We start from the raw sequence: 18,576 nt of genomic DNA, 5'->3' as shown, positions 1-18,576 counted from the left end.
TAATCCTGAGAAGTGGTAACGTACTGTTTGTTCTGCTTTTCTGTCTGTAGCAGCTGGGAGAAGATCTGCTGTTAGCAGATTCCTTTTCTGCTGAGCCTTGGCAGTCAGAAGGGGTTTGGTCAGCAGCAAATGGACAGTTTTATTCGTGAGCAGTTAAGGAGCAAGCAAAGCTTCTTGCTTTCCTGTTGGGGAAAGGAAAGAGACTGTTAGACTGTAGTACCATAGCTGCCTTTTGCATTTGGAATGTGCAAGTACCTCCGTGCCCCAGCGCTGTAAGGGCGGTACACATACAAGTATGGAACACTCCTGATAAGTGTGTGTAGGGCAGTGAATGTGAATGAAAGTCTGATTTTTTTACATCTTTCTGAGCAGACGTTTAGAATTTCAAAGCTGTATTTGCTAGAACCACAGCTTTATCTTTCTTTCAAGTGTAAAAACATATAAACTAAAAGGAAGGTCTTGTTTTAGTCTACAGAGACATCATGGCCTGTGGCAGAGGAGATTCATTCTTCATCAGGAGTCACTTTGAGTGTGAAAAAGAGTCACCACAGAGCTTAGCATTCACCAGAGGGGAGATCTTTAGAGTAGTTGATACACTGTATGATGGCAAACTGGGAAATTGGCTGGCTGTGAGAATTGGAAATGAACTGGAAAAGGGTCTCATTCCAAATAAGAGCAGGTAAGATGGCACCATGTCTTCCTACCCATTGTTAGAAGTAAGATTTTTTTTTTTCCCCCCCGCCAGGTTATTTTTCCTTCCTATGTCGTACCTGTCTTCCTTTTTGTTTCCCCCTACAAGAATGAATGAATTGTTTTTTCTTCACTTTTACAAGAATTGTGCCTGTAAAAACTGCGGATTGTAGAACCATGTCATTATGCAAGGAGACAATGAGAGAGGGTGGTGTTACCTACATACTAGATCATGTATTTGCAGCACAGACCTAGCACTTCTGTCTCAGCAATTAACCAAGCTTTGAGCACTAGTTGCTTCAGTTCTTCTTCCAGAAAATGGGTGGTGGGTCCTATTTTAGTTGGCTTTTTGGTTTTTTCCCCCACCTTCTTCTTTGTCTGTCCACACCCACCAAATCAAATCAAAACAAACAAAAAACCCCAACCAAACAAAAAAACTAAACAAACAAAACCCCTTCACCTTAGAAAGCTCATGACTCTGTGTGCAAGAATACTCTGATGATTAATCTTTTAGAAGAACTTCAGTCCTTGAATTTCTTATGTATATCCTCATGGATAGTGTTTTAAGTATTTATGCTAAGGCTATTTTTTTTTTTGGTAGCTGTAGTCTGTATTTTTGTGTGAAATATTGAGTGAACCACGGCGATATTTTTGCTTAAATATACTTTCCTAGTCAAAATTCATGGGAGGTAATAATAAGTGTTCAAATGTGTACAATGAGTAAAAGTATTACAATTAATCAGAAAAAACACCATAAAAAACCAACCAGACTGTAGCTGAATTTTTAGACTGTAGCTTTTAAGTTCTTGAGTGTGGTTGTGATTTTATGATGGAAGAAAAAGCTCACAATTACATGGTACGCAGAAGTTATGAAATAAGCTTCTTATGTGACTCCCCTGTCTGTTTCCTGCTGAGTACATTTTCGCCTCTCTGTTAATGGATCTAACCAAACCAGCCTTTGTTTCTATGTTGTAGCAACTTAACTTTTGAGGCCTAATGGAGAGGACATAGTGACAGTAATTTCTTAGGCCTTCAGTTCTGAGTTGCCCTCTCTCACCACCTCTTTGCATTCATGTTCTTTCATTTATGCTTGTGTTAAGTGACCATTTTAAGAGCTCAGGACTCATTCTTGCCCAGAAACTTGGAACTGTGGCAAGTCAGAGCATTGTTCTGACAATGTTTGCTCTGAGGCAAAGGTACCTGAACTTGTCTGCTTTTACCTCCACTCCTTCCTACCTATATGGCAAATTACCTGTTGCAAATTCAAAATCTATTTTTCTTCAGTGAAAGCCCCCTTGCCCTCTTTGAATGGTTCTGAACTGTCTACTTTCTGTGTCAGAGCTGAACAGATGGCCAGTGTTCAAAACGCCCAAAAGGATGGCTCAAGTGACAGGGCAGATTTCTGGAGAACACGTGGCCAGCGATCTGGAGCGAAAAAGAATCTGAGGAAGAGTCGTGAAGATCTGACAGCTATTGTATCTGTGAGCACAAAATTCCCAGCTTACGAGCGTGTTCAGCTGCGTGAAGGTAAGTGAGACTGCTTTGAACCAGCTGCCCATTTATTGCTGGCTGCTTTAGCATCCAAATGTTTGGTCAGCTGAGAAAGTGATTTCCAACGATGTTAAATTACCATAACAGGAGGGGATGACATTCTTCTCAGAATGGAAATTTCTGGATGCTACTAATTATAAGAAAGCTTTTTTACCCATTTAAACTGCTGTTGTTCTCTCTTGCCTCCACATTACACCTGCCAGTTTTAAGGTTTAAAATGAAAAAGGGAAGAAACAGCAGGGCTTTCTTTGTTTCCTCAGATTCTTCTTGGCTAGCTCTGAAAGTACAATCCATATGCCTGAGATCAACCTCAATCTTCCTAAATAGCACTTTAACAGTAGCTTCAGAGCAAATAGAACCCCAGTATTTTCAATGGATTGTCCAAATGTAATCATGGTTCATGTGGTCTGTCTCCATGACTGTAAACTATCATATTACTAGTGATGTTGAGCAGATCAAGCTGATTTTCTGGGTAATAGCACATGACAGTATTCTGGAACAAAACAAACAGTAAAGAGTATTTTAAAGGAGATCCCAGATACCAAGATGAAGAGTTGGGGTAATGGCATTCCCCCATTAACTCTGAGGACTGTGTTTGCACTTGCTCCAACATGAGCAGTAACATAGTTTTACCTTTCTCTGCTTCTTCAAGCTGCATTGCAGTTGGTTTATCATTTGTGTCTTTATTCACACAAAACCCCGTGTCAAGGTTCATGCAGTTTTGATGGATGGAAAGATAAATGAATATGTGCTGTATGTTTTCAGATGTCGAATCTTCTAAATACAGTTCCACTAGAAGGAATAAGAAAGCTGTTAGATCAAAACAGTCTCTTACTTTCTCAGCTGGTTAAAGTAGTGTTCTCTATTATGCTGTTTCACAAACCTCTGAGAAATAAAATTTTTAAAATACATTTTTAATACCTTCAACCTATTCTTAAATTTGCGTAGTAACTGAGAGTCTTGTCTTTTATATATAAAACCAGTCTTATCAGATTTCTCTTTTCTCCAAATATTTTTCTTTCAGCTGGTTTTAAGAGACCTGTGGTGATATTTGGCCCTATTGCAGATGTTGCTATGGAGAAGTTGTCAAATGATTTGCCTCACCTGTACCAGACAGCAAGTAAGATGTCCTCTTAGTGTCTTTTTCATCCTAAACTGAGAAAATGGATAACTTAATAATCACAGCATTCTAGCCACCCTAGATAAGCTGAAATGTTGTCTTTGCAGAGACAGAACCCAGAGATGCAGGTTCGGAGAAGTCAACTGGGGTAGTGCGCTTGAACACTGTGAGGCAAATCATTGAGCAGGTAGGGCATTTCTCTGAAAATTGCTTATGCTCAAAGGCATAGTGTGTGTTTGCTTCTAAAATTTCCAGAGTACTCAAATTTTCACTGCATCTTTTTCTGTAATAAGCTTAATGATAAAGCTGTTTCGAAGTTTTTCAATAGCAGTTTTGGTAATTTTTATAGCTTTGAGCCTGATACTAGAAATTACATTTTCTTCTCAAGTCCATTCTAAATTTGGATAGAGGAGAACCTGTTTTACTATATGCTTTCTGAATTTGCCATGGAGGCTTTACTTTGCAGTGCTCTACTCACTCTTAACATTCTAAATGTGATATAAATGTGGGAAAACATCTCACAAGTTATGGTCTTATTTGGACACAAATATCCTGCTTTTCCTAGGATCCTGTGTTCCGATCACCTCCGTTTGTTCCCACATGCACCACATTGACTGGCCTTTCTTGTTAACAGGATAAACATGCTCTGTTGGATGTCACTCCTAAAGCAGTGGACCTGCTAAATTACACCCAGTGGTTTCCAATAGTGGTGTTCTTTAACCCAGACAGTAAGCAAGGTGTGAAGATTATGAGACAAAGGCTATGTTCTACATCAAACAAGAGCTCGAGAAAACTTTATGAGCAAGCAAACAAACTGAAGAAGACTTGTTCCCACCTCTTTACAGGTAAGGAAGAAAGTTTGCTTAACCTGCTTACTGAGAGAGTAGTATGTGTCACTGTGTGAGTCTCGAGACATCTACTTATTACTCTGCATATTAACTCACACAGGCTGGAATTAAAAGAGTGTGAAGGTGTGGTCATAAGTAATGCCTTCCTTGACTTTTCTCACAGTTCCTTGTTCTGCCAAATCCTAATGCAGAAGAAATTGTGAACTGGTGTACTGCCATTAAAAGATAAGAGATTTAGTAAGCTTGGAAATGGACCAACAATAAAATAAAATCACCATGCATCTGTCTAAATGATCTAAATGGAGTGGCTGTTTAACACTCTCATATACCTAAACCAAAAAGTGTTTGTCTTGGGGTGACTTTATGATGTGTATCCCGTATCACTGCCCTATGCCCAGAAATTAATTTTTGTGCCTTTCTATGCCTTTAAACTGAGCCTGAGAGGGGAAAGGAAAAACTGAGCAAAACTTTTTCAAGCAGTTTGCAGCTTGTTCAAGGTCACACAGAGATAGGGACTTTTTTTTTCCAGCTGCAGCAGGGGAGTGAGGAGGCACCCGGCTTGCTGCTTTCCAGTCAGTTTCTGGCCAGTTGTTCAGCTTCTTTTTCTCCAGAGAGAGACTGAGAGTTGAACTTTTTTTTCCTTCCCTGGAATTTCAGATTTTGTCCCTTATCAGAGCACATCGGGAGGACTTTCCACCGGGCACAGAGGGCCTGGCCCTGGGCCAAGCCCCAGCTCCGAGGAGACCAAAGGGAGAACTCTAACACTTTCCCAGGTTTTTTCTCCACAGCAAGTGATTTTATTATTTAGCATTATTTTCCTTTTCCCATGTGTTTGTTAAATAAATCATTTTTTATAGTTTTTATCTCTTTCACTTTCCTTTGAGGAAAATTTATTTTTCCCAAACCTGGTGGGGGAAGGGTGGTGACCTGCCTTCACTCAGAGGATTTATTTCTAAATTGGGCCAAACCAGTACAGTGTTAAACAGCAAAGAATGGATAAAGGATTGCATTGCATTTACCGTGCATATATACCTTTTCCTTCAATTTTTACAGCAACCATTAATTTGAATTCAGCCAATGATAGCTGGTATGGTAGCCTGAAGGATACAATCCAGCAACAGCAAGGAGAAGCAGTATGGGTATCGGAAGGAAAGGTAAGCAGCCAGTCCATATTCTGTGATGCTGTACAGTGTGTCAAAGTATCTCTTGCCAGTAAAAATTGTTAAAAATTTCATTTGCCATCAGTTGATAGGCTAGAGAAATAGTTGATGTATGTCTATAACAAAAAAACATTACTATTCTTTCTGTTACACTTTGGAGCTTTCATCACTTATGCCATGGCTGGGGGAGAATGATGATGAGGAATAAACTTTCACAGGACTTTTCATTGTGATTCTGCAGTAGTTTCTTTCAGTTCCACAAAGTCATTCCTAAGGATTTGTTTGGCCTGATGTTGAGTCTTAACTTGACTTTAATTCTAATTTATTTAGTCTTTGTTCCTTAACTCTTACTGACTTTTCTCTAGATGGATGGCATGGAAGATGATGCAGATGATCGTATGTCCTACCTTACTGCCATGGGTGCTGACTATTTGAGCTGTGACAGTCGGCTGATCAGTGACCTTGAGGATACAGATGGAGAAGGTGGTGCATACACTGACAATGAACTTGATGAGCCTTCAGAGGAACCAAGGATTTCATCTGTTAGCCGGTCCTCTGAACCTGTGTATCACGAGGAGGTGAGATGATTGGATTATTCAATGAGACTGAACTTTGGGCTTTCCAAAAACCCCTTATGTATGGCTTAAAAATCAGAGGGGTTTTTTTAACTGCAGATTTATCTTGCTTCTGATAGTATTTTAGAGCTACACTGTGAAGAGCAAAAATAATAATAGCTCTGCTTTTCTGCCTAACTTTATAGATTTCCTGATGACATCTCATCACCTTGAACTTTTCAATTGCATTTGCAGTGATTGTAGTCAGGTTACTGGCAATCTTTTGACTCCTGGTTACTGTTCCCAAAATCATAAGCTTGAGAGAGAGGAAAAATGATTGAATTACTGGCTACTGCAGCAATTTCTCTTATTTTTTTTCATAGAGTTTAAAAAAATTTACTCCAGAACCAAGGGCTCAGTTGAGAAAAGCTGGTAGCAGGGAGATCCTTAGAGAACCAAGTCCACCTCCAGCATTCAAGCCTGAACCACCTAAGGTAAATTTGTAGAAACAAAACTGAATACAAATGTCCTCTTTCTGAAGAATTTTCCAAGGTGGCACATTGGAAAGACCTATAGACATGATCAGGGACTAGAAAACATTTTAACTGTGGACAGAAGAAATGACTGAAAGTGTTGCAGGATCAAGCAGAAAGATGACTTACTGGGTAACAGTTCTTCTGAAATATATGATTTCCATATGGAATAAGAAAGTGTCTCCTAATAACCTGAGAGGCACTTTTTTAGCTCAGTAAGATAAAAAGTAGACTAGCCACCACAAAAAACAAATATGATGGCTATTACTGTGAAGCACAAAATCAGAATCTACCACCTGACCACCTGATGCAGGAGGGAAGAAGTTATAGTGTTTGGACACTAAGTTCTATTTTAGAAATTTTTTAATTCACCTGACCCCAAAGTCCTTTCTTTGTGAGGAGTGGTGCTCTCATATACTCTAAATACTCAAAATACAGTCCAAGTGTGCTGAAGAGTAGAACATGTGCAGGGAAAACAAAAGTGGAATATAAAACAGAATTGGGTTCTGTGCACTTGAATTTTAAAATATTTAAATGATACTCCACATTAAATCGTGAAAAATTATTTGTGGCATCAGTTCTGTGCTCTAACACACGTAGCTCTGGTAATTCTTAACAAATAGGACAAACAAGTCTAAATTTCCTGGTCTCCTCTAGGCTGATGTGTAGTCCATGAGCATATGCCCAAAATGTTGCAGCAGTTCAAATATCTTTCAAGTGTTACAGCATATGGAGATTGACACTGTTAAATACATAGACAAAGTGACTACTTTTAAGTTAAAGCCCTCTTTTGAAAGTAAAATTATAAAGTTGCTGATGTAAACTTTGTGGGTTGTACACTTGCAGGGAAAGTTACAAAACAAAGAGGATCCATATGACTTCCCCAAGAACTATGAGTCCAAATCAAGTAACGTTGCTGCCAGCAGCGAGACTTCAACTGTATCAGTAAAAGCAGCACCACCACCTGTTTCTGTGAAACCTGCCTTTGGGCGTCCCATTCTGAGAAACTCTCAGCCAGCAGTCCTGCCTGCAGAGGAGGAGGAGGAGGCAAAGTTGGAAGAGGAAGGAAGCGAACAAGAAAATACTCCAAAATCAGTACTGAGGAAAGTAAAAATATTTGAGGAGATGGATCACAAGGCAAGGATGCAAAGAATGCAAGAGCTACAAGAGGCCCAAAATGCCAGGGTATGAGGAGTTGCATTTCCCCCCCCCTGTGCTTTGCGACCTATAGAACAGCCAGAGTCCTGAAAATGGAATCATGCCCATTGCATTGTGTTGCTTTTGGAGGGAGAAGTTTGGGAAACCACACATAAAGACATACAGTTGTGTGGATTTGTATATAAAAGGAGGTCATATTTTAAGGTTTCCTATTGTAACTATAAAAACCTGACTTCCAATAATCCTGTTGCTTTTGGCAATCCATTGTTCTCAAGTATGGTTTGAATTACTGCTCTAGCAAAAGTTTATATAATTGTAGGAATATCAATAGGATGTTACCAATTTGTGCTTTAATTTAATTTAATTAATTTCAGTTGTAGCTATGACCTGCTAAGTCCTAGATCCTTATATAGGATCTCTAATGGATAGAGTTAAAAAGAACAGTTATTTTCTCCTACTTTCTTTTAAAGCTTGAAATAGCCCAGAAGCATCCGGATATTTATGCCGTCCCTGTCAAAACACAGAAGTCAGAACAAAACTGGCCCCAGCCAATGAGGTAAGGTGTATCCAGTTCCAAGCATCCTGTCTTGATTCTTGACTTCACTAACCGGAGGAAAACCGATCTTGCCAGTTTTTGTTCATACAAATCATCCTGCCTTGGTATACCTTTTTGTTGTGGTGCCTCAAAGATTATTGTAAAAGTGGGGCAAAATTTTAGTGAACTCTTCAGGGAACTAATTTCAGGATTTTTTTTCTTTTAGTTCACTTATAGCATTTGAGTCATCTAGGAAGAAACACTGTATTGTTTCACTGAAATATTTGCAGAGCCAGTTTTTTGCCCCAATCAGTATTACACAGAAGCTGGCCTGCATTCATGTTCTCTGATATCCATTCTACCTCTGTTAGATACTTGATGAGTGTTAGTCTATCCTAAGAAATAATTGCTGTTCTAATAACACTTAATTACTTAGATGCTTATTCCTTATAGATACATAGTGTGGCTAGGTGAACTAAGGATGAAAGTTGTCTCAGGTGACCCATCAAGTCTCATGAAAGTAGCAGTCTTCCATTAAAATTCAGTGAGTTCTGTGTGGGTTGACCACTGCGTCATCTTACCCTCCACACTGCACATTTCTATGACTGAGCAGTCACCTATGCAAGAGCTCTAATACACTGCGTGATGGATTTTGTTTTCTGCTCTTCGGGACTCTTCAGTTTTCCTTGCATCTTAGTAATAGCCAATAGGAATGGGACCTTTTTTTCCTAGTGAGTCAAATGCTTTGATGTCCCAGTAAATAAACTAAAATGCAAAAATGGAAAACTTATTTTCTGGATTTCTTGGCAGGTTCAGAAAAGCATACTTCTTTTGTATAGCATTGGAACCTTAATGAAAGTAATGAAAATTAATCTTTCGCCATGTTTGCAGAGTGTTTGCTTACATGCAGAAATCAGTGTTGTTGGCTTTTTACAGGAATGTAAATGATTGGCGTAGAAGGGAGTATTTAAGCCCTGGGAGAAAGATGTAAGGAGAATACCATCTTGTTTTTCCAGAATCTGTGTTGCAAAAATCATGGGTTTTGAAACGGAGGAAATACCCTTCCTTGACAGATTCTATTTTTCCATGTCTGCTTAATGTCCCATCAAATGTGTAGCGCCACGGTGTATAAAAAGCAAATGTGTGGGTTATTTCTGCCCACTTTTAAGGCTAAGAGCCTTAGTGAGATCCTTGAGTGAAAAGGCTCCCAATTTGAGTGAAAAGGCTACCAATTTAAGAAATGTCACATAAGAAGTCTTTGGACTTTGAGATGGAAGACTGAGGATGCAAAAGAAGAAGGAGGCATAGAAAAGGTACTGTGTAAAACTAGTTAAGGGACGTGTCAGTTGGGGCAGTAGCAAGGCTGAAAACCTCCCTGCTCAGGGAATAGATTGCCGTAATAGATTTTTCCAGGCATTTTTCCACGTAGGTTGAATAGATCAAATCTGAGGATCATCCTTCAGCTTGGTGGAAATAAGATGCCTCTCCAGATAGGTTTACCATAGTCATGCAGTTTTTTATTGGCTAGAAGGGGTTTAATTTGCTCCATCTGCCTTTCTAAGCTGTATGTTGCCATAAAGCAGGTATTAAGTACAACTATTTTTCAGTTTTTCATAATGGGAGTAGACATGATCTCTCTCTCTCTCTTCCTGTTCTGTGTTAGCTCCAGGCCTCCAGAACCCCACAAGCCTCCTGTTAGACCTTACCTGGAGAACCGTGTCAGTTACGGCAGTGATGTGGAAGAGGAGGAGGAGGAATACCGCCGGCAGCTGGCAGACCACTCTAAGAAGGGCTATTATGGACAGCCATCCAGATACAGAGACACAGAATTGTAGGCTTGCTAGTATGTCCACGTCTAATATTCTTTTGAGGTTTCTTCCTTTGCAGCCAAAGTGGAGCAGTAGTTAGTCCTGAAAAGCTATATTTTTACTGGGGGTGGTGTTAGAGGGTACGCTACTCAACTCAGACATATCTATACACTGGAACTGGAAGAGTTCATTTTTTGGGGATATTATTTTGTCAGTGTCTATGAAAAGAAATCACTATTGCCTGAATGCTGTTGCCTGTTTTATAAGGACCAAATCCTTAAAGTTTGTGTTAATTCTTGGTATTTTCATATTTTAATATAAGCCCCCCCTTTTTCCTTTTTATTAATGCTGCCTTTTTGGACTGTTCTGCTGTGTTATGAAAGTATGATCCCAGAGATACACTTCGTAATGCAATAGAACTAAATGTGAAAGTGTATTTGAAGAATAGTAAGTGCCTTTAACAAGAAGCATCTGAAGCTGTTTTGACATCTGATACTTGGTGCAAAGCCATAACACACTAAAAAGGGGATTGACTGTGTTACCTATCTTTATTTTTTATCAGTTTCATGGTAACAGTTTTCCTTGCATGTTATTTTTCTAAGTTCATAGATGCATATGCAATATTCATAAATACTGACTGTACATATTAAAGGTGCAATTGACTGGGTGGCTGGAAAAGACCGGGATGTGCTTAAAGAGAGAAAATGGTGTAGAAATTCAGTCACATATTAAAATTTACACAGACTGCAAATAATAAAGTATATATTCTAGACAGATCTTGTGTGTCTCACTTTTCTTTTGAACTGTATTAGTCTAGAATTGCTGACCTCCATGAGTACACTGTTTCAGTTCAGGGTCTCCTTTCCTTCTGTTCAAGTAACTGGGAAACATCACTGTTGATTTGTTTCACAGTGTTCTAAACATCATTTTAAAATCTGCTGTGATTTAAAATGGGTGCAGAAATATGGAAGTCCTGCATGGGACTTACCTTGTAGAGTATTAAGTTTTGCCTCACCATTTCTGCTCTTTATCCTTATGCAATAAAAATTCTTAAAAGTGTCATAGGGAAAAATTTCTTTTGATTATACAATATGAAGGATGGTTTTCTAATGGTCTGCTAGAAATAAAATGCCTTCCAACCGTAACTGTTATGTGATTCTATATTAGGAGAAGGTTCTTCACCCAGAGGGTGGTTGGGCACTGGAACAGGCTCCCCAGGGCAGTGGTCACAGCACCAGCCTGACAGAGTTCAAGAAGCATTTGGACAGTGCTCTCAGGCACATGGTGTGACTCCTGGGGATGGTGCTGTGCAGGGCCAGGAGTTGGACTCAGTAATCCCTGCAAGTCCCTTCCAACTCAGGAAGCCCATGATTCTGTAATACTTTGTTTAAAAAGGTAGAATTTTCTTGTTGAAACAATAGGATGAGGAAACTTTTGCTGCTCAGATTAAAATAATTTACTTTGGAAAAGACCTCCAAGATCATCAGGTCAAACTGTAAACTGAACAGTGCCAAGTCCACCACTAAACCGTAAACTGAACAGTGCCAAGTCCACCACTAAACCATGTCCCTACCACATCTACACATCTTTAAAATTCCTACAGGGATGGTGACTCAACCACTTCCCTTGGCAGTTCTAATGCCTGACAGCCCTTTCTATGAAAAGATTTTTCCTAATACCCGATCTAAACCTCCCCTGGTCCAGCTTGAGCCCATTTCCTCTTGTCCTGTTACCTGGGAGAAGACTGACCCCCATCTCACTACACCCTCCTTGTAGAGAGCAATAAGGCCATCCCTGAGCCTCCTTTTTTCCAGGCTGAACACCCCCAGCTCCCTCAGCTGCTCCTCACAGGAATTGTGCTCCAGACCCTTTACCAGCTCTGTTGACCCTCTCTGGACATGTTCCAGCACCTCAATGTCTGTCCTGCAATGAGGGGCCCAGAACTGAGCACAGCACTCGAGGTGTGGCCTCACCAGTGCAGAGTACAGGGGCACAATCCCTTATCTGGTTCTGCTGGCCATGATGCCATTGGCCACCTTGGCTACCTGGGCACACACTGGCTCATGTTCAGCTACTGCTGACCAGTACCCCCAGGCCCTTTCCTGCCAGGCAATTTTCCAGCCTCTCTGGCTTCAGCCTGTGGTGCTGCTTGTTGTGATCCAGCATGAGGGGGGTTCACAAGGGCAGGACTTGGCACTTGGTCACGTTAAACCTCATACCAGTGGCCTTGGCCCATCGATCCAGCCTGTCCAGAGCCCTCTGCAGAGCCTTTCTACCCTCGAGCAGATCAATACTCCTACCCAACTTGGCGTCACCCACGAAGTGACTATGGGGCACTTGATGCCTTTCCAGATCATTGATAAAGAAGATACCAATATAATACAAATATGTGATACAAATTTACAGGACACATGAAATATGTCGATTGAAATTCTCTCTTCTGCGCGAGAAGCTGTTTGGGATGGGTCCGTACCGCGGCAGTCGGGGTTGTTTCGGCACCGGGGCTGTTCCCGAGGCGCCGGCAGCGACACCTGCGGGCTGCCAGCGGGGCCGCCCGGCTTCCAGCGCAGCCCGGGGAGCGCGGGGATCGGGCGGGCAGGCGGGACGTGCCGCGGCAGCGTCGCAGCTCACTCGCTGGCTTCTCCGCCCCCACTCGCTCAGGCATCATCCACCTCAACCAGGATGAAGGGGCTGAACTTTACTGGATTCATGGGGAAACACTGTGACAAGTGATAAGGAAAAGGCTGAGGTACTGAATGCCTTTTTTTGTCTCAGTCTTGAACAGTTGTCCTCTGCGTACTCGGCCCCCTGAGCAGGAAGACAGGATCTTTATTAATGACACAGGCAGTGAGATCGAGTGCTGGTCAGCAGGTTTGCAGATGACATGAAACTGAGTGGTGCATGTGGCACAAAAGCAAAAGGATGGGATGCCATCCAGAGGAACCTGGACAAACCTAAGAAGCGGGCCCACAAGGACCCCATGTAGTTCAACCAGCCCAAGGGCAAGGTGCTGCACACGGACCAGGGCAATCTGAGACGTGAGTACCGAGTGCGAAGTGAACTCACTGAGAGTATTCCTGAGGAGGAGGACTTCTGGGTTCTCATGGCTGAAAAGTTGAACATGAGGTAACAGTGTGCACTGGCAGCACAGAAAGCCAAATGTGTCCTGGGCTGCATCCAAAGCAGGGTGGGCAGCAGGTTGGGGGAGGGGATTCTGCCCCTCTGCTCTGCTCTGCTCTGGTGAGACCCCACCTGCAGTGCTGCATCCAGCTCTGGGGTCCCAGCACAGGAAGGACATGGACCTGTTGGAGAGAGTCCAGAGAAGGCCATGAAGATGATCAGAGGGATGGAGCACCTCTCCTATGAAGAAAGGCTGAGGCAGCTGTGGTTGGTCAGCCTGGAGAAGACTTTGGGGTGACCTTACAGCACTCTCCTGTACCTAAAGGGAGTCTACAAGGAAGCTGGAGAGGGACTTCTGACAGGGATGTGTAGTGGTAGGACAAGGGGCAATGGCTTTAGGTTGGAGGGTAATTTTAGACTAGATATTAGGAAGAAATTCTTTACTGTGAGGTTATGAGGCACTAGAAAAGGCTGCCCAGAGAAGCTATGGATGCCTTATCCCTGGAAGTGTTCAAGGCTGGGCTGGATGGAGTTCTGAGCAACCTGGGCAAGTGGAAGGTGTTCCTGCCCATGGCAAGGGGAGTTGGAACTAAATGATCACAGGATCACAGAATCATTTACATTGGAAAAGGCCTCTGAGATCATCGAGTCCAACATTTGACCAATCACCACCTTGCCAGCTAAACCACAGCACTAAGGTCCCTATCCAGTCATTTTTTGAACACCTCCAGGGATGGTGATTTTACCACCTCCCCAAGCAGTCCATTCCAATGCTTAACAACCCTTTCCATAAAGAAATGCTCCATGATGCCCAGCCTCAACCTGAGGCTGTGTCCTCTTCTCCTGTCCCTAGAAAAGGCTGACCCCCACCTGGCTACAACCTCCTTTCAGGCAGCTGTAGAGAGCAATAAGCTCATCCCCGAGCCTCCTTTTCTCCAGGCTAAACACCCCCAGCTCCCTTAGCCATTCCTCACCGGACTTGCAAGGTCCCTTCCAACCCAAAGCCACTCTAAGAGAGAAGACTGGCACACACGGCTGTATGGAAAGCATAACAGAGAAAAATATTTTCTTTCAACATGGGCAGTGTCGAGCTAGATGGAGAGGAAGCTGTCTTGTGCAGTGACAAGCCAAACCTACTTGAACTCCTTTGTTAAGCACTGACTTTTTAAAATCAGTGTGTTTTGACTGAATGGAGAAAAGAAACTGGTGTCTAGAGTAGATTAAATGGTTTAACACAGGGTGGTTATAAGAGGTCAAAAGATGACTATTTTGTGGGAATGTTCTGTCTCAATGCTCCATTTGCCATCTTATACATAGGTTGAAGTTCGACTTTCCATTTGCCTTGGTGCCTGAGATAAAAGAACCCATGGGTAGCAGACACTCATTTAATTCCTCCATTGTGTTATAAAATATAATGAAAAGTTTCCACTAGAGAAGTAATTTACAGCATTTTAAAGATGTTAGAAAGACAAAATTGTGCATTTGTTTAGCTTTAGTCTTCCTGTAATGGATACATATATAGCTAGATGATTTTTCAGGAGAAAATCTTTTTTGCAAATTGAAGACTAGATAACCTTTCCAGAATAATGATCTGTTAGATCTACTTGGAAATACAGCTGTGCTTTGTCAACTCTTTTCCTCATTTCATTGCAGTTTAGAGTGGCTGGTCTGTGCTTCACCCACAGGCAGAGAAATAAACAGCAATCTGTGCTGCAGCTTCATATCGCTCAGTTACTCCTTCCAGTCTTTACTTTTAATGAATTGTTTGTTCTTGAACCAAGAAGTAAAGGTAGATTAGAGCAGATTGTGTCCTGAATCATACAATGTCACTACTATGCTTTGCTTAGTGCAATAATCAAGAAACTGGCTGACTGTGGAGGAACAATTTATTGTTATTAGACAAATAACACAAAACCAAACAGAAACCAAACCCTGGTGGACTAAGTCAGGTGTAACTCTCTGTGAGAAAGTGTAGACAGCATGTTAAGACAGACAAGAGAGTAAGACCTGGACCTACCCTATCTTTTTAAGAAACACAGAAGAGATTATCTTCTGCTTTTCCCTCTGTGACACTCATGATGGTATCCTCAGCTCTTCACTAAGAAGGAATCCTCGACAAAGCTATTTTAACTTGTGTGTCTGGAAGATATGATGAATATGATGAAGTTTATCTGTTTAAATCACTAGAAGGATTAAACTCATATAATGATTACAGTTCTGGAAAAATACTTGTGTATAATTTATGGAAATGGTTGTAGCATTATGTAATAATTTTCTTGACGTAGATATGTTTTTTACTGATTTCTGATGCACTTCAGGCCAGTTTTCCAAATAGACATTCCCACTAGGTGAAAAGATTTCATCTCATGTTACACTTTTTGTATCCCACTCTGATTGTTGTTACTTTTTGTTGTCATAGGTGATAGGGGATAAATTTTTCCTTACCCACTCATTCCAAGTTTGCTTAAGCAACTTTTTAAAGCCTCCCAAATACCTATATCCTGAGCATAAATGAAGCTCTAAAACAGCATCATCAATCTGCTTGGAGTGACTACCAGACTGGGAATGAAGCCAACCACATAGCAATGGGTGCAACAACAGAACAAGAATACCATAGGAATGAGGCTTAGAGCCATGAGGTGTGTTGTGAAAGGATGACTGTGGGCATGATGGCTTGTTGATGGGTGACAGGTCCTCAGGAGGATTGTAGCTGACCCTTACCGCTGCAATTGGCCAGGAGGAACAGGGAGAGACACCAAGGTGTCCCCACTGTGTTCTGTTCCCTCCTTGCACAAGATCCACAGATTTTGTAATCTCTCTCTGTATCCTTCATGACTGTATAATGTGGCCGCCCCTCTGCATTCATGCTGGCAGTAACAAGGATTTGGCTGCAGTCTCATGTTCACTTCTCCCATATGTATAAACTGGTATCTGAAATCCTTCATGGCAGAGGACAAGAACATGAGCACCTTGCAGACAAGTCAATGGGCTTGCTCCTCTCTCCTCCCCAAATCATGGACACCTCTTTGGCAAGATTTGACCTCCAGCTGTGTCAGAGTACACCTGGGAACACTTGTGCATAGCACTGTACACTTTTGTCATGTCTAGTGAATCTCTCTCTGGAAATCTAACAAGAAACTATAACCTGATGCCCCAATAAACTGAACTATTGGTGAACCTGGGTTCTTGAAAGTTCTTATTCAAGTCAACTATTCAGACTGTGTTGAATCATTAAACTGCACTACTTTTGTGACTCTGTGATTGCGAATGAGACCAGACTTAGAGTGCAACCCTCATCACCAGTGCCTCTGGGATCTCATTGAATGTGACTGGAGTTAGAGTGACAAGTTGGCTCTAATCAGAAATTAAGCCCAGCTGCACCTAGCCCATCTGTTCTCTGGGGACCAGCTGGAAACCAAGGGGATTTATTTTCTGCCAGTCTTCTATACTCTTTATGCAACAAATACACAGCCAGGTGTCAGACTAAAAAACCAGTTTATCAGACCTCTTCATCCAGACAGTATCACTTACAGACTTTTGCCTTTGCAATCACATATACATTCACAGGAGGCAGGGGAGACAGCAAAACAGCAGTTTAAGACTAGCTTTTGTCAAAATACAATGAAAAACAGTGGCCAGATATCCCAAAGTACTGTGATAGCCCTCACCACCTCTATTATATGGCAAGGAAATATATTTTAATAGGAATATTTTGTCATCCCTATTCATTCTCCCCATTTATTGTCAGAATTCAGCCCTGTACTCAATTGGCATTGATATTGCCTATTGCTCAGTTACTCACATGGGGGAAAAGGAGTATTTCATCTAATTTCCTTCTGTGTTAGTGTTTGTATTTGCATGGCATTTATAGTCTCTAAGTGAGATCAGGGCTTCATTTAATTAGCAGTGTTTATGTATCAAAACCCACATATTAATACACAGTTTTGTACACACACACACACACACACACACACTATAATGATATGTATCCATCCTTTGAGTCTAAATGGTTGTAAGAAATAAAGATGAGTAGGTAGAGAAAGCTTAATTGAAGCTTGGAGGCATAAATCATGCTGTAGGAGACAGGATGGCAGTAGTATTCAGCAGGTCCCTGACTCATCATTGAGAATGGTACTTTATTTCAGCATGTACTTCCACTGCTAGAATATTAGGAAAACAAATATTTACATAACTCTTTATTTTAAATTCTCTTTATACCTCCTATAGAATTTTAGTAGTAGAGAGAATAAATAATCTGACATACATACATTACATTCTAATATCCAGCTGACATAAAAAGAAAGTAGCAAAACAAAACAAAAAAAGACTATGAAGTCATAAAGCAGAAAATGAAAGTGTTGTCAAAAGCATACACAGGGGGGAAAAACCTTAAAAACCAACAAATGATGAAAGAAAACTTCTCCTACAGAATAATTAAATGTCAAGATTTTGAAGAAATGGGAATCTACAAATTACTTCAAAGCACCCAGCATAGTACTCAGGATTTATACACACAAAAGGAGGAACATTAGAGCTTGTCTTTATCATGAATACTTTTGGCTTGATACAAATTGGCCTCATACTGTCATGCACCACCATCATTTCCAGTCTTCAGTGCAACCACCTCCCTTTACAGCAAAGAAAGGTGATTGAGAACAGCCTGCGACTCTTGGATAAAATGGGCAAAAAGTTTCCTCAACAATGTCTAAGAGAGAAAATGTCCTTCAAATTTCCTACGCAGGTTCTGCAGCCCAGGCAGAAAGAGACTGTTGGAGTTGCCATTGAAGAGATCTTCCAACATATCTTCTATATCTTTAGCAAAAATCTGACTCTAGCTGCCTGGGATGGGACAGCTTTGGATGAGTTCCAAAATGGACTTTATCTGCAAATTGAGCAGTTGGAGGCATGTGTAATCAAAAAGCACACCCACTACCATCGGAGTAAAGAAGCCAGCAGGCTGAAACTGAAAAAGTACTTCCAAAAAATAGACTCTTTTCTTAAATACAAACAACACGACCTGTGCTCTTGGGAGATCAGCCGTGCAGAAATGAGAAAATGTCTCCAATTGATTGATAAGGTGACAAGGAAGCTTAAAAACTAAGGTACAAAGATTTTAACCTCACATAATTTATAATACTTATAAAAAAATATTATAAATAGCATTTATTTTTTGTTCTATGATCTATCTTGTGGCAGTGCTCTAGTTAATTTTTATTGTATTTAAATAGTCATGCTTCTGAAATTTAATTTTGAAAATGTAATGTATTATTCAATGTAATGTAATTTGTTTCCTTGGTAAGCAAAGTGTCTAGCTATAAACTAATCTATATGAATTTTCAGTGAGGGTTACTCTCTAGGAAGGTATTGCAACCTTTGACAGACAGTGACATCTTAAGGTGTTTTCTGCTGAGAAAACATGCAGCTACTTTCCATCTCTATTTCACCTACAAGTAGAGAATCACATATTTGTGAATGAACTACGCATCCCATGCCTCATTG

General features: G+C 41.0%; 2 protein-coding genes across 5 annotated transcripts in view; both read left to right on the top strand.

Moving 5' to 3' along the window:
* Positions 1 to 10,733, top strand: part of TJP2 (tight junction protein 2) — a 63,873-nt gene extending 53,140 nt beyond the window's left edge. For all 4 annotated transcript variants that reach the window (XM_069002340.1, XM_069002341.1, XM_069002338.1 and 1 more), the window contains 11 exons: positions 469 to 679; positions 2,030 to 2,217; positions 3,266 to 3,361; positions 3,469 to 3,548; positions 3,996 to 4,206; positions 5,263 to 5,363; positions 5,735 to 5,947; positions 6,307 to 6,417; positions 7,303 to 7,641; positions 8,085 to 8,170; positions 9,813 to 10,733. In XM_069002340.1, coding sequence (XP_068858441.1) covers positions 469 to 679; positions 2,030 to 2,217; positions 3,266 to 3,361; positions 3,469 to 3,548; positions 3,996 to 4,206; positions 5,263 to 5,363; positions 5,735 to 5,947; positions 6,307 to 6,417; positions 7,303 to 7,641; positions 8,085 to 8,170; positions 9,813 to 9,984 — 1,808 coding nt within the window. In that variant the 3' untranslated portion in view covers positions 9,985 to 10,733. The remainder of the gene's footprint in view (positions 1 to 468; positions 680 to 2,029; positions 2,218 to 3,265; positions 3,362 to 3,468; positions 3,549 to 3,995; positions 4,207 to 5,262; positions 5,364 to 5,734; positions 5,948 to 6,306; positions 6,418 to 7,302; positions 7,642 to 8,084; positions 8,171 to 9,812) is intronic.
* A 6,857-nt stretch (positions 10,734 to 17,590) lies between these two features.
* On the top strand, positions 17,591 to 18,178 carry LOC138103907 (interferon alpha-2-like). The gene has a single exon (XM_069002537.1). The coding sequence runs from the start codon at positions 17,624 to 17,626 to the stop codon at positions 18,176 to 18,178; it is 555 nt and encodes a 184-aa protein (XP_068858638.1). The 5' UTR covers positions 17,591 to 17,623.
* Positions 18,179 to 18,576: the final 398 nt, after the last annotated feature.

The sequence above is a fragment of the Aphelocoma coerulescens genome, assembly GCF_041296385.1.
Source record: "Aphelocoma coerulescens isolate FSJ_1873_10779 chromosome Z unlocalized genomic scaffold, UR_Acoe_1.0 ChrZ, whole genome shotgun sequence".
Classification (NCBI taxonomy): domain Eukaryota; kingdom Metazoa; phylum Chordata; class Aves; order Passeriformes; family Corvidae; genus Aphelocoma; species Aphelocoma coerulescens.
This window is presented reverse-complemented; position numbering and strand designations above follow the sequence as displayed.